This window comes from Neolamprologus multifasciatus, chromosome 8, assembly GCF_963576455.1.
Source record: "Neolamprologus multifasciatus chromosome 8, fNeoMul1.2, whole genome shotgun sequence".
Lineage (NCBI taxonomy): Eukaryota > Metazoa > Chordata > Actinopteri > Cichliformes > Cichlidae > Neolamprologus > Neolamprologus multifasciatus.
This window is the reverse complement of record NC_140446.1, coordinates 14,694,162-14,707,493: the sequence shown is the minus strand read 5'-3', so window position 1 is coordinate 14,707,493 and position 13,332 is coordinate 14,694,162. Positions and strand designations below refer to the sequence as shown.

The 13,332-nt window shown below is 42.2% G+C and overlaps 1 protein-coding gene across 2 annotated transcripts in view; it reads right to left on the bottom strand.

Annotated features, from left to right (window-relative positions):
- plce1 (phospholipase C, epsilon 1) overlaps window positions 1-13,332 on the bottom strand; it is a 78,771-nt gene that overhangs the window by 9,526 nt on the left and 55,913 nt on the right. The window contains exons 17-38 of one of the 2 annotated variants that reach the window (XM_085171170.1): window positions 13,048-13,176; window positions 12,827-12,963; window positions 12,298-12,404; window positions 12,077-12,201; window positions 11,810-11,954; window positions 11,465-11,626; window positions 11,237-11,351; window positions 10,931-11,090; window positions 10,701-10,823; window positions 9,503-9,639; window positions 9,179-9,417; window positions 9,007-9,068; window positions 8,545-8,710; window positions 8,348-8,455; window positions 7,873-7,989; window positions 6,885-7,043; window positions 6,440-6,575; window positions 6,136-6,177; window positions 2,564-2,682; window positions 2,241-2,358; window positions 748-885; window positions 266-556 (exon numbers count right to left, since the gene is read on the bottom strand). In XM_085171170.1, the coding sequence (XP_085027296.1) occupies window positions 266-556; window positions 748-885; window positions 2,241-2,358; window positions 2,564-2,682; window positions 6,136-6,177; window positions 6,440-6,575; window positions 6,885-7,043; window positions 7,873-7,989; window positions 8,348-8,455; window positions 8,545-8,710; window positions 9,007-9,068; window positions 9,179-9,417; window positions 9,503-9,639; window positions 10,701-10,823; window positions 10,931-11,090; window positions 11,237-11,351; window positions 11,465-11,626; window positions 11,810-11,954; window positions 12,077-12,201; window positions 12,298-12,404; window positions 12,827-12,963; window positions 13,048-13,176 (3,035 nt within the window). The remainder of the gene's footprint in view (window positions 1-265; window positions 557-747; window positions 886-2,240; window positions 2,359-2,563; window positions 2,683-6,135; window positions 6,178-6,439; window positions 6,576-6,884; window positions 7,044-7,872; window positions 7,990-8,347; window positions 8,456-8,544; window positions 8,711-9,006; window positions 9,069-9,178; window positions 9,418-9,502; window positions 9,640-10,700; window positions 10,824-10,930; window positions 11,091-11,236; window positions 11,352-11,464; window positions 11,627-11,809; window positions 11,955-12,076; window positions 12,202-12,297; window positions 12,405-12,826; window positions 12,964-13,047; window positions 13,177-13,332) is intronic. The other variant, XM_085171171.1, reaches the window with a different exon arrangement.

Sequence of the window (13,332 nt, the reverse complement as noted above, 5' to 3'; positions counted from 1 at the left end):
TGCTGGTGTAGAAGACAAGAGATTTTCCTTTAAACAAAACGTCCACGTTTAAGTGAGTGCAAGCACGAAAAGTCTCACCAAACCTAATACGAATTTTTTTTTTCACCGCTGTAAAAAAAAAAGAAAAAAAAAAAGAAAAGGGCTGCAATAAAATGATAAAACTGTCATTTCTTCTTTATCATCCTCTGGCTATTACAGTGTTATATTAAATTCTGAAGAGCTGTTTGTCAGAAGTGAACGGCCCTTCATACAGATATACGCTCACCATCAGTCTGATAATTGAGTGCCACCAGCTGGATGCCATGCTGCCAGAAAAGCAGAGGGTTGGGGTTGGTTGAGTCAATCCTGGTGGCCGCCGGGTAGGTTCTGAGCAGCTGGCACTCCGTGTGCTGGATGAGCTTTTGAGAGTAACGGCGGCACAGGCGCTTGGCGGCGTTCTCGTTGACGGAGGAGATGTGGTAACACTTTGGTGTGCGGATGATGGCGCTGAGTGAGGTGGAGGGGTTGAGGACAGGAGACGTTTGCTGCTCCTCCCAGCTGAGTCGCTCCGAACCACCTGAGGGACAGAGACACTTTTAAAGGCCACGAAAACTTCTCCATTAAGTGATGTGGGTCCTACATGATTTAAGTTAGGATAAAACAGCATTAACTAAAAACTTTGGCAGTTTTACATCGTGTTTCACGTTTCCCATATGCACCCGCACACATAAACCTCTGCTAATGCTGAGTTCCTCGGGCCAGGCTCACCTTTCCCAGGGGTGCGGCTCTGGGTCGTGACCTCCCCTGTTGCGCTGCTGCGAGAAGGAGCCGTGCCAAATATGGACTTCCTGCACTTTCCTCGGTCCTTCCCCCTGCTAGAGCCAGCCGGAGACAAAGTAGAAAGGCCTGGGTTCCCACACAGAGGAAGCAGACAGAAGAGAAGAGTCATTAATGAAAGGCAGACAGACTAGAGACACCACAAGTATCCCAAGAGTCTCTTCTTAATCGTAATTTGCTTGAAAAAACCAAAACATATCAGAGCCATTTTCTTTCAGTATTCACTTGAAGGGAATTTAATTTGAAAACGTACATCTGCCATAAAAAGGTGTTTTATGATCTATATTTTGGGCTTCATGTTCTGTAAAGCAACTCAAAAGTTCTTTGCCATTAAGGCCATGAAATTAATCATTTATCAATGGAGAGGAATAGCATGCAAATGATGTTGTTCTACTTCTTATTTAGCAACAGTACTCTAGTCTCCCTTCTGAAAATACTTCAGATGAGAAATGCCCTTTTCATTTTATGAATGGTGAGTGCTTTTAAATTGATTCAGACACTTGTACATAAGTGGCACGTTCATCTAAAAATCACTCCCGACTACACAAAGCTGCAACCAGTCTGCTGCCTGTCCGAATTGGACCACTTGCCCTACTTCCTCTTTCTCATATCTCGGGTCCCTGGAAACGGTAAACAAACAGAATACCAGTGGAAACACAGGCAAGTTTATAAGGGCAGATGTCAGTTAAAGAAAAGAGGAGACAAACAGAAGAGGACGCTCGAGGGAAGAGGCGATAAGAGGTTGATGTTTAAGGGACAAAGAGAAATCTTTTTGAGATAAATGCAAGCATGCAATCAGGGCAGATTCCCGTAAACGGGCGAGATAAGATGTTTTATAAGCACATTTTTTTTAAAAAAGGAAAGAAAAAGAAATTTGAAGCCAACTCAAGCATTTCTCACTTTCTACTCATTGCAAGGAATGAAAGTGCATGAGCGCTACAAGGGCGACATGACACGACGAAGACCTTGGGTTCGAATTTGAACTGTACTCATCCATCAGGACATCCGCAAAACATTTTCTTACTGTGCGGCGCAAAATAACTTGTGTTGTTGTGCCGTTCGGGGAATAACAGCAAAACTAAGTAACTGTATCTTTTCCATGGGAGGAAGACGATTCATCATCTTAGTGGGTGTCCTGTGTGGGATAGGAATGGAGTGTAACACAGGGATATTGGATGTCTGAAAACACGGGGAAAGGTTTGACCTCTTAAATATAACATGGGAGTGGATTAGGGTGGGACAAGATCCAGAAAAAAAGAGAAATGAAATAGACAGCATTTAAAAATTAAAAGGAGAGAGGTGAAAGCAGAATATCGGTGGGTAAAAGGAGACGGCATATATAGTAAAGATAAAGAAAAGTCTGTTCTAATGAAATTCAAGGGAACAGGGAGATCTGTTTGGCAAAGAGATGGAGCGATCCCTACCAGGGAATTTCACAGCCTGGCAGTAGATGACAAGGTCGGACAGCTCCTGGGCGATCTGTCGACTCTCCTTCTTATTCTGGGGAAGGTAGAACTCCTCACCGAGCTCCATGTCGAACACCTACAGGTGCAGACACACACGGGACATGGAGAGCACTGCTAACATTTCACTATATAAGTGTAAATGGAGTGCTGAATCAGAGGCTGAACCACACTCTGAACCTAACACGTCTTTCTTTTTCAGTAATCTGACATAATCAATCTTATAAGAGGGAAGCAGCACAAAGGGCGACTTTCCTTGAGATTAGGTACATTTATATCTCTACCTTTCCTTTGCTCTGTGTAGTGCTATCAGCTTTCTTCATCCTTTTGGGTATTTCATCAGCAGGTTGCTCTTCTTTCTCGGCCGAACTCTTGCCTTCTGGCTTGTCATCGAGTATATTATCTATACAGAAGAGGACAGGGCAAAAAAAACGGGTTTTAGTGACACCTGAGCTTTACACTGAACTGACTGTACGGCAACATGCAGCAACCAAAATTAGCGAGCCTTATACCTGTCAATCAAGAAAGCAAAATCTGTACTAATGCTTGCAATATGGACTCTGATAATGAAAGTATACTAAATGCACCATCCCCGATTCATATTTTTCATCGGTCAAAGCAGGCAAGTATATTTAAGGCAGAAACTGGCCTGTCAAAGATCCATAAATAACATTTGTGCACTGGAGCTGCTCCTGATATAGTGTACGTTAAATCACCAATAAGACATAGCATGCGAGGGAAGAAGGGAAGAAGAATATTTATCATCTGGGAATCTACTGCTTGTAAAAACAAAAGCAACTTAAAGGAGGATTTTTCTTGTTTTCTCAGAGAACAGAGTGGCCGCTAGATTTACCTGTTTCAAGTCATTCTGGTCACTCGCATTAAAAACTTAATAAAAGCATTTATATCATACTGACGACTGACTGTCCACGCTGACCCGCTTCACAGCTGGGAACAATTAAAAGAAGAATTTTTGGTTTTAGCTGAAACCCGTCACCTCGTAAATCTCTGCTGACCACTCGCACGGTTCAGGAGCACCGAAGCTAAAGCGCACAAAGGCCCCTTCCTCCTAATATTTAAAGTGATGTCTCTCAACTGTAAACAGGAGCAACAGCAGGGGAGTTCTTCCCATTCCTCCTACTCATTAATCGCAGCCAAAACCACAACAAACTTGAAAATGCAGACGCTTTTTATCACAGACAACGTGTTCAATTCTTGACATCTTCTTCTTTAGAAAAAGAACAAAAAGAAACAACTGTTTATCAGAAGGAGCTGACACTGAATATTTAAGCTATAGACAGCAGCCAGAGAAGTGAGCTGGACCAGACGGTGACTGGACGGGAGCCACTACTTATCGGGAGAGAGTGGCAAGTTGGCAGCTTAGTTCAAAAGTGTTTGTATTAGCGGGGCCAGTGCATGTGCCAAACGTTTATGGTGAAATGGAGACGTCAGGCTGGGGCGGGAATTGTTCGCTTGCCAATTTTAACATCCAGCGTCTGATATTACATAACAGCGACACTAGGTATTAAGAAGCAAGGTTTAATCAATCTAAAGAGTTCAGATGAGAGAGATGGGTTTGTTTTTGTTTTTTAAATTGGTCCATGACCAGTAAGTTCCTGTGACAGAGACGAGCATAGTGGAGGAATTAGGAGCGAGCAGTGTTGGGACTGGGACAGGGTAGTTTCCCCTGGTCTGTTGTTTAGTGCAGGGGCAGCGCAGGGCCTGAGAAACCAGATGGCTTTGTTTTGTTTCCCTGATGAGCCTGCCCAGCCACTGGCGAGGTCATGGACAAATACAGTACGGAGGGATGGAGGAAGGGAGGTGATGCGTTTGTGGGAGAAAGAGACATAATGCTGACCGTATATTGTTTGATCACATATAAAAAATATGTTTGTCTCTTTTCAACATGCTGTCCCGTCCAAGCACTGCATCTATACAACTGAGGAAAAAAATTCTGTGTACTGCAGTAAACGCAGTAAACAGTATCTAGTCACGGGCTACATTGATATTGCTTCCAGGGAAACATGGTGTAAGTATGGAGGCAAGCTGGGAGGTTGGGATGCTACCGAAATTACATAAGAGCAATAAAAACAAGTCTACATCATAACAAACACTCCTGATCACTCACTAATCATCCTTCATTAGCAATCTACAACTGATTCAAATAATCAGGTAATCCCTCACAACACTATGAATTAAAATAACTATAAAGCAGGACCTGAATAGTACCCGAGTGAACAGTGAATATCTGTGCTACAGATGGCGGCCCTTATTTGTCAGTGGTGCCCGAGGCAGAATGTTTTGCCTGATCGCTCAGGCTGACACTACTGCCACATTATTCTTCCTCGTTTCTGTCAAACAACTCTTTGATATCAAATGGACTGCGTGGAGTATTTCTTTTCCTGGGTTCCAGATATTATGTAACAGTAAAATTTTGAAATGCTTGTTACCATGGAAGATGGCTACACTACAGCACTATCTGAAGAAAGCTAGCAGCTACAACAGGAATGCAGGAAAATATAGGAGTAAGTCCAAAGCAGCGATGCAGCACAGCAGCGCATGTTTCATACCAATGCTTTCCAACCCTTGTGTCTAGTTACTCGGCCGCAATAGACGAGATCAGCAGCTAAAGTGCAGTGCAAAAGTGTCGAGCCACCGATCATTTCTTTATATTTTGCTAGGGGGGGAAAGGGTGATTTTTTTTTAAACATGCAAATAGAAATAGAAATACGCTATATTGGTTGGAAGGCCCGGTGGCGCCAATGTTCGGCAGCCTCACCTCTGTCAGTGCGCCCCAGGGTGGCTGTGGCTACAATGTAGCTTGCCATCACCAGTGTGTGAATATGTGTGTGAATGGGTGGATGACTGGATGTGTAAAGCGCTTTGGAGTCCTTAGGGACTAGTAAAGCGCTATACAAATACAGGCCATTTACCATTTATATAAGACACAAATGTAGTTTGTACAGTTCTAATAAACTTGAAAGTTAGTATTTGGTATGACCACCTCTAAGTACTTTTCAGGAATAGTTCTCCAGGCTTCTTGAAGGACATTCAAAGCTTTTCTTTGGTGTTTCTGCCTTTTGTTATGTTCTCTGTCAAAATGATCCAACACTGCTCCCACATATGTTGAGGTGTAAACTCTGGGGAGACCAATTCATGACTGTTGGTGTTCCACGGTGTGTTTTTCTATCTAGGCCTGCTTTTACTGCACAGGCAGTGTGTTTGGGATCATTATCATGCTGAAAAATGAAGTCGCTGCCGACCGTCAGACACTCAAGATGAAATTACATGGTGGATCAGAATCTGACAATATTTTTCTGTGTTCATAATTTCATCCAGTTTTGGAAGATCTCCAACACCACTGGCTGAAATGCAACCATAAATCATGACCGAGACTCCACTGTGTTGTACAACGGCTACAGTCACTCAGTGTTGTACTGTCCTCGCCTCTAAATCTGCTGACGATAAGTTGAACCAGAAATTTAAAATATGGATCCACTGGCATATCTGAGTTTTTTGTCCCTGCTAACCTTCCTTAATAATGGCTTTCTAAAGAAAACCTCTGGAAAGCCTGAGAACTATTGCTCAAGATTACTTTAACAAGTTAAAAGAGGCAAAATATTTTTTAAAAAGAGGGGTCGCTGAAGACTTTTGCACAGTGCTGTAAATTTGCACCAACAATCATAACATTGTCTTAAAACCCAACTGAATATAGTATGTTTTGTAGCAATTGGTAAACAGTAAAAAGGGAAATGTCAGTGGTTTAATTTTTGAAGAACAGCATGAATCTGTAAAAGAAAAGGAAAAAAAAGCAGAAGGAAATACTTAGAAAGGCACATCATAGGTGCGCATTTACCTTCAAGACCATACGAGGCAGTAGAGGCAGCGAGGCCATCAGCTAAGTGGAAAACAAGCAAGATAAAATAGGAAGGGTGAGGGAGTAAGAACAGGGTGTCAAAATAAAACGAGACTTAAGTGTTAAAAAGAAGAGAAACAGAAAAACCTAGTGAACAGAAACCGATTTAAAGCTTACAACACGAGAATCTATGAGTAAGTCGTGCACTAGTTAAGTCTGAAAGGATGTAGAAATCTGATAAGTCGCACACTTCAGTTGAATTCTAGACGTTTCCAATCACACACCACAATGCGGGTTTCATTACCATCTGATAGAGACTCATAATCATAATCATAGTCGTCTTCTTCTTCTTCCTCTTCCTCATTGGCATGATTGTTGGGTGAAGTCACTCCTGGAGACCCGTTGCTTGCTTGGGCTTGCATGTGGGCGAGCTGGTGAGCCTGGGAAAGGGGTTAAAGTAAAAATACTAATAAAAAAAATAGAAAATTCTACTTTGAAAGCATATATATAAGTGCCTATGCACACAGAATCTATACTGTAGATATAAGCATTTTTCTTGCTTGAAAGTTATGATGGGGTGAACCTTTTAGCACAGCTCCATCCATTATTGATGTTTGACTGCACTCTAATGACAAACAATGATAGACGTTTAAGGCTCTGGAGCTACCTGGAAGGTTCTTATATTATTTATGAAATTTGAACAGGTTTTGCTGACACAAATGTGTGAGGAAGATGCGTTTCATCTTCACCTTCTGCTTGAGTATGTCCACCGGTGCCTGATGGGCTTTGAGTTTCTTGTTCTTGAGCAGTATCCTCCCTCGAAGCTGCAGCGGCGATGGTAAATGAGGGTCATCGTTGAAGTCGCTTTCGAAAAGGAAGCGCGTCACAAGGCGTTCGCCGAACACAGTCTAATTTAAAAACAGAAAAAATGAATAAAAACCACACCATCAGGAAAGTCGAGTCGAGTGCTAAGAGAAGCATCGAGTGAAAGGATGAAATTCAGAGGCTGCGGAAGAATAAACAAAACCATGGTGATGTTAGCTGGCCTGAGGCACAGAGCTGTCTGCAGATAAAAGAATTTCCTTTATCAAGCTACTCAGAAGTCAGTCTCCAAGGAGGATGAAACGCTCGGAAGTCTTGCGAGATGAAAGCACAATGATATTCCACGATATAGCTGTCGTGCCAAGATATCTGTGGGCTTCATAATTTAGAAAAAAAAGACGAAGAAGAAGAAGATGAAAGGGTCATTTTCGCCCTGAAGTTCATAAAAGCAAGCGTCTGGACGCTGGCCAGTTTGAATGCCCAGAACAGCTGGAGAAAAAACAAGGGTCAAGGAAATCAAATGAGTGGAGTCGTACAACAAACAAGCCTACTTGAAAGGGAACGTTATTCCCTAAATATAAAGGATAGAATAGCTGAACAAGGAGCATGGCTGCCAAACTAAGGATTTTAGTTCCTCCTATTTTCTTGTTGTTTATTTTTCCCTCTGCCACAAATTAGTGTTGCTCTGAGATTTAAACAAAGACAGACGAAGCTTCTAATTGGGTGAATTTATAAGTTACCTCACAGTCACGCTATGAGATGTCCAATCCAATTGAAAAGAAGTTTTTGTTTTTATCTGCTCAGTGGCATTCTCATCTGTCTCGCTTACTAATCAGTAACTGGAAAATTAAATTAAAGACACACAAGAAACACAGTAACTCTAAGGACAGAGACAGGACTAGGCTGCCTTCATACCTTGAAGATTTCAGCCATCTTTCGTTGCTGAGGAAGGGAGCAGTGGTTCTCTATGGACAGGATGACGGGCATATCAGAATTGACAAACGCAGACCGGTTAATTGCTTCCACCACATCCTGAAGGACCACGGGAGAGAAGATGAAAAGGAAGAAATGGTCGATAAAAGCACTGCAAGTCAAATATGTGACAATAAAACTCAAACATCTTTGGGTAACAGCTTCAAATTAGATGCAGCTGTAGGCCCCAAATCAGATTACATAAAATGAATAACGCTGACACAATTCGTTTGGCTTTCTCTGGATCCGTCACCCCTGAGTCTATCATAAGAGAGCACTTGTGTTTAAAGATACAGATTTTGTTCAAGAGGCTTCCACCAAGTCCATGAGATGAGGTATGGGAGCAGAGAGCCAGCGACTGATGCCCCAACAATCTATTTCCCCTCTATGAATTAAATTATTCATGCGCATTTCAAACCTTAAAGGGTATCTTAGTGGTGAGTGTGTGGCCGTGGTAAATAACAGGCATGCCATCGTCTCCGTCCCAGCAGTCCAACTCGACACTCCTACAGCCTTGCAGGAGCACCTGAGCAAACGAGACGTTCACAAGTAAGCGGCAGTTTTCAACAAACTGCACAATCTCAGCGGGATTGGTTAAAAAATAATCCGGCTTACGTGGCTGTAGAGCTCAACAGAGGACTCTCCTTTGAGCTGGTGCCCAGTCAGATAGGTGTTATGAGAAGACTCGATGTAGTAGTAAGACAGAGGGTATTGCAGCTCCTCTGGATTCATCTGAGATTCCTCATTACGTGAAGCAAAGTTGTCCTTGTCCATCAGGAACCTGATATAAAGAGAAAGATGCCAACAACATGCAGTGAAGCATGTTAAAGAAAGAAAATTAAAATAAAATATAAAAGCAAAATGCATCACTGAGGCTGTATCAGCGATACACAAACTCATTATGGTGTAAATAAATGTTTAAAGTCCAAAAGGGAGTCGGTAGAAGTTTAGCACTTATCAAGAGCTAGCCCCTTAGGCTTCCTACAACAGTGACAACTTTTATGTTGTGCTCTATACATTTACATTTTCATGCACTTTGAAGTATAATGATCTATGATAACTCCTATTTTTCTATACCTTGCAAAACCTTCAAATGACATCCACCCCATTTGTCTCATGCTTGATGAAGGCTCAAATTTCTGCAAGAGAAAAAATCGGTGAGTTCCTTTTCCCTTCTTTTTCTTCCTTCATCTTTCCCCCTGACCGTGAAGATGATTTGAAATTGTGAATTTAAGAATCCAGACTTTACCTGTATAATACTGAGAATCTCATCGTAGCTCAGGTTCTCTCTCTGACAGTTGACTAAAAAGTCATTGAGCTGAGGGATAGCCAGTCCCAAGACGCCTAATGACACGTTCTCCACCCCCGTCCCGTTGGTCACAATGCTGGCTGCTGCGATGGCATCTGAAATCTGCTTCTGGTTGTCGGACATCTGCTGCCTGGTCCGGATAAACAGGCCGAGATCCGACCCGTTACGGGTTAGCAAGTCTACAGAGGAGAGGGAGAGATTTAGAGTAAAAGAGAAAGAGGTGTGTATGTTTTTGACTTCTGTAACTTCTCTTTGATCTTTTACCAAGGTCTGGCTGCAGTCCTGTGTCGTTGTCATCTATCCTGAGGTTGGTGTAAACAGGACATGATTCTGGGCTTGAGCGGCTGCAGGGGACAGCAAAGGTGTCAAACAGCTCCTTCAGGTCCTTCCTGCTTCGGATACTGTTGAAAAACAAATTACAGAGTGGAGTCCAGTTTTAGCAGCAGATCATGTCCCCATGCCCCTAGTATATTAAATTAAATTATTATATAAAGGGTTTTTTATACATATACTGTCACAATGGAAGATTCTCAAATCAAACATGAGTTTCAAATAGTAAGTGTAGACGCAAGCAATCCCTGTGAGCCAAAAGCTCTGGCTTATCTGTATAATGTCAATAAGTGTGGATATCCCTAATATGGTCAGGGGAGAGAAGCTTGTGTCAGACAGAAGATGAACTTGGGAGTTGCTCCAAGAGTAAGATATAAGGATTAATTCCAATTGTGAATCATGCAAAGCTACTCTAGAGTCTAGGGGGAAAAAATATGTAAATGGAAATCAGAACAATAGCTCTTCTTTAATTTTCAGCTTTGCAGCCATGCCACTTGAACTGGGGAGGAGGCGGCCACCCAATCAGAAATACATTTATCTGCCTCTAAGTTTCTTTTACAAGAGAGAGTTTGAAGAGTTGTCCAAGAGCTTTTGTCTTTATAAGAAATTAAAAGAAATCTGCTGGGCAGCAAATGAGAGGACACTCTGCAATCTAAGAAATGCAGAGGGGCTAAAATTAAAACAACCCTTTGCTTGTCTGGGCGAAAGATGTGTGTCCATCCATTTGACTGGGGAAGAATTCATGCAAGCTAAATATTATGAAGAATGCTTGGAAAATGCCCTTGGCACGATAATCTTGAGAGGTATTTTTTATTGCATATGTTTTATCACTGTCTTTAGCTACTATTGATAAGAACAGTAGTTATATAACAAGAGGGCCTGAGCTCCAAAAGCACTGCACAGGGCATGTGCAGTATGTGATATGACATACAGCATATGTGAACATTGAGTCATTACACTTAAAACAAAAAAACAAAAATGCATTTTTAGATAAAACAGAAGTTATATTTAAATAGTCAGAACTTGAACTGAATGAAGCCAGCACGACCGACATCTCTTCCTTTGCTTTGGAAACATGAAATCTTATCAAAGCGCATCAGAACTATAAGAAACACAAGATCAGATCATTTACCTGAATGATTTGAAAAGCTCGACAAACTCGATGAAGCTCATTGTGCTGTCAGAAATCATGAGATTCTGAAAGCCTTTGAAACAGCCTTTACCCCGGCCGTGCCACGATCTGCTGCTCCATGCCCTGCAGGCCCCAAAGAAAAGGAAACATATATTCGCTGGGATGGAAAAAATAAAGTGTTAGACGTCAGTGGGGTTAAACTTGCCCCGCTACAGTCATTTTTCACATACCCTGGCTGGGATTTAGCATTTCCCGAAAGGATTGGAGAAGACTGCGGACGGGTCTGGTTGGACCCTGCCATGCTGGAGGAAGAGGAGGAAGAAGAGGAAGAGGATAGCAATCCGGGGCTTTTACTGGATGAGAGGGAGAGTGGTCCGGGGATGCTGTCTTCTGTGGAGGCAAAGAGTGTTGAGTGTGAATAAAGATCACACAGACAGAAAATTATAAGATCTGAAGCATTTGGTCAGGTTTCTAGAAAACACCAATTAAAACACCAATTAAACTTCTACATGTTACCATGAGCGAGGTAATGTTACCTGGATCTTCTTGGTCGATGCTGTCAGACTCTGGTCCGTTTCGATACAGTCCTTCTTTACAGCTCCGTGTTTTCCTGGAAACCATCTCGTCATCGGTTGCATCCCCACTGTCTCCCTGTTAAAGGTGTGGGGGAAAAAAAGACAGATGTCAAAAATGAGTCTGTGAAAAACCTGAAACCTAATCTAAAATTAGCATCCATGACTACAGCAAAAGGTCAAATTACTGACCCTGACAAGAACCTTCTTCTTCTTCTTGGCCTTCTCATTCGACAGAGGGTTGTTCTTCTGGGCTCCAACCTTGTCTCCACCACCCGTACCCATATTCCACCTCCGACCCCCAAAAAGCTCAATGGCGTGGGCTAGTGTAGGGCCTTCATACCTGCTGTCCTCCTAGAATAGACGACGCATACAAATGTTACTGTTAATTAAACACACCACTTCTTTTCATCCATCCAACTCTCGCATCATTCTTTGTGTGCTGAACATTTTTACAGGCTTATAAAATACAGTGTGTGTCAATAATAATAATTTAAAAAATTGATGGGAGAGAGACATGTACTTTTAGAGTTTTACCTGATACAAACTGACATACTGCTTCCTCAGCCACTGCAACCTTTGGTCAGGAAACTTCTTTAATTTCCTGGTTGCATTCACCAACTCTGACAGGCCCTTGTAGAGCATTTGTGCCGTGTGATTGGGGGCCACAAAGTGCAGAAGTCTAATGGCATCAGTCAGGAGATTAGTTACAGTTTTAGGTGAAATGAAAGTGTTTTAGCAGTGTAACAGTAACTCTATATAAAAGTGCATTTAAATCCTAATAGATTATAAAAAGGCACCAACCTATTGTCTGTGGTACTCAGACCATAGAGAAGGCTGAGGCCATTCTCATCCACTGTCATCTGGCTCAGCTTGTTTTGCAAACATACAGCATGAACATCGACACCCTGATGGCCCAGAAACACTGCCTGCGCATTCAAATAAACACAAAGTTATGAACTTGAAAGCTAATCTGGGTTTTTAAAATCTACAAAACCAAAAAAAGATTTCTTTTTATGACAAACCTTCACTATTCCCAGGTCCAGCAGGCCTTCTGCTAGCCCAGCCACTACAGGCTGCCCCAATCCCAGTGGTTGCTCTGCAGGGGAAGGGCCTCCGCTTTGAGGTTTACCTGCCGTAAATCAACATATTTATGACTGTTTGAGCTGCTGTAACGGCAAACGGAAATTGAAGAGCCCTTGCATGAATGCACAAATTTACAAGCAGTTTAAACTGAGGCTTTTATTCTGTAGATAAACACGTAAAGCACATTTAAAATAAAAAATATACTTTTTATATAATGCCCTTTAAATCTGTTTAAAGAGAAACAACGAGAGAGGAAATTGATCTCGTCTGTTTGAGGTATAAACATGCTAAAAAGGTTCTGAGAAAAGGAAGGTTTGATGCAGTGATTTCAGCGTATCAAGCCTCCCACACCCCCTTACACTGGTAAACTGGAATCCTATATGAATATGACTCATGAAGAACGAGGTTGCTGAATAACTCAGTAGCAGATAAGGTCAAATTTCTTAATACTAAACTCTTTCAATTTACCCCAAGTGAGTGTTGTATTATCAGGCTGTAGACGTAGCAGACAGCGAGCACTGCCATGGCCGTCCTGGTCGTAATGAATGACCGTAGCGCCCTGCAGCAGAAACTGGTAAATGTCTGGTTGTAGTGACAGCACATACCTGGAAAAAAACAACAGACTTTGTCGCACGTCTGCTGAGGCACCAACAGCTGGATGTGTTTGCATGTGTGCTTAAGCCTCTTACCAGGGAATGAGCTCCGTGCCATGGCTAAAAGCTCTGTGCGTCTCCTCGGTCCCCTGAAACTCCACTTCTTTCACCACCGGCTCGGTAGACAAGTCACCATCTGAATCCGACAAGTCTCCGACCGTGAATCTGAAGACGGACGGGGGTTAGATGGGTTTGGAAAGAAAGTTTAAGAGCCAAAGATTTTTGCATCTTTTAAAGTTTTTGCATGCTGATTTCCGAGGCGATTTTCCAAATGCACATCTCTGGATTCATAGGACTCATTTTATTTTTAAAAAGCAATTC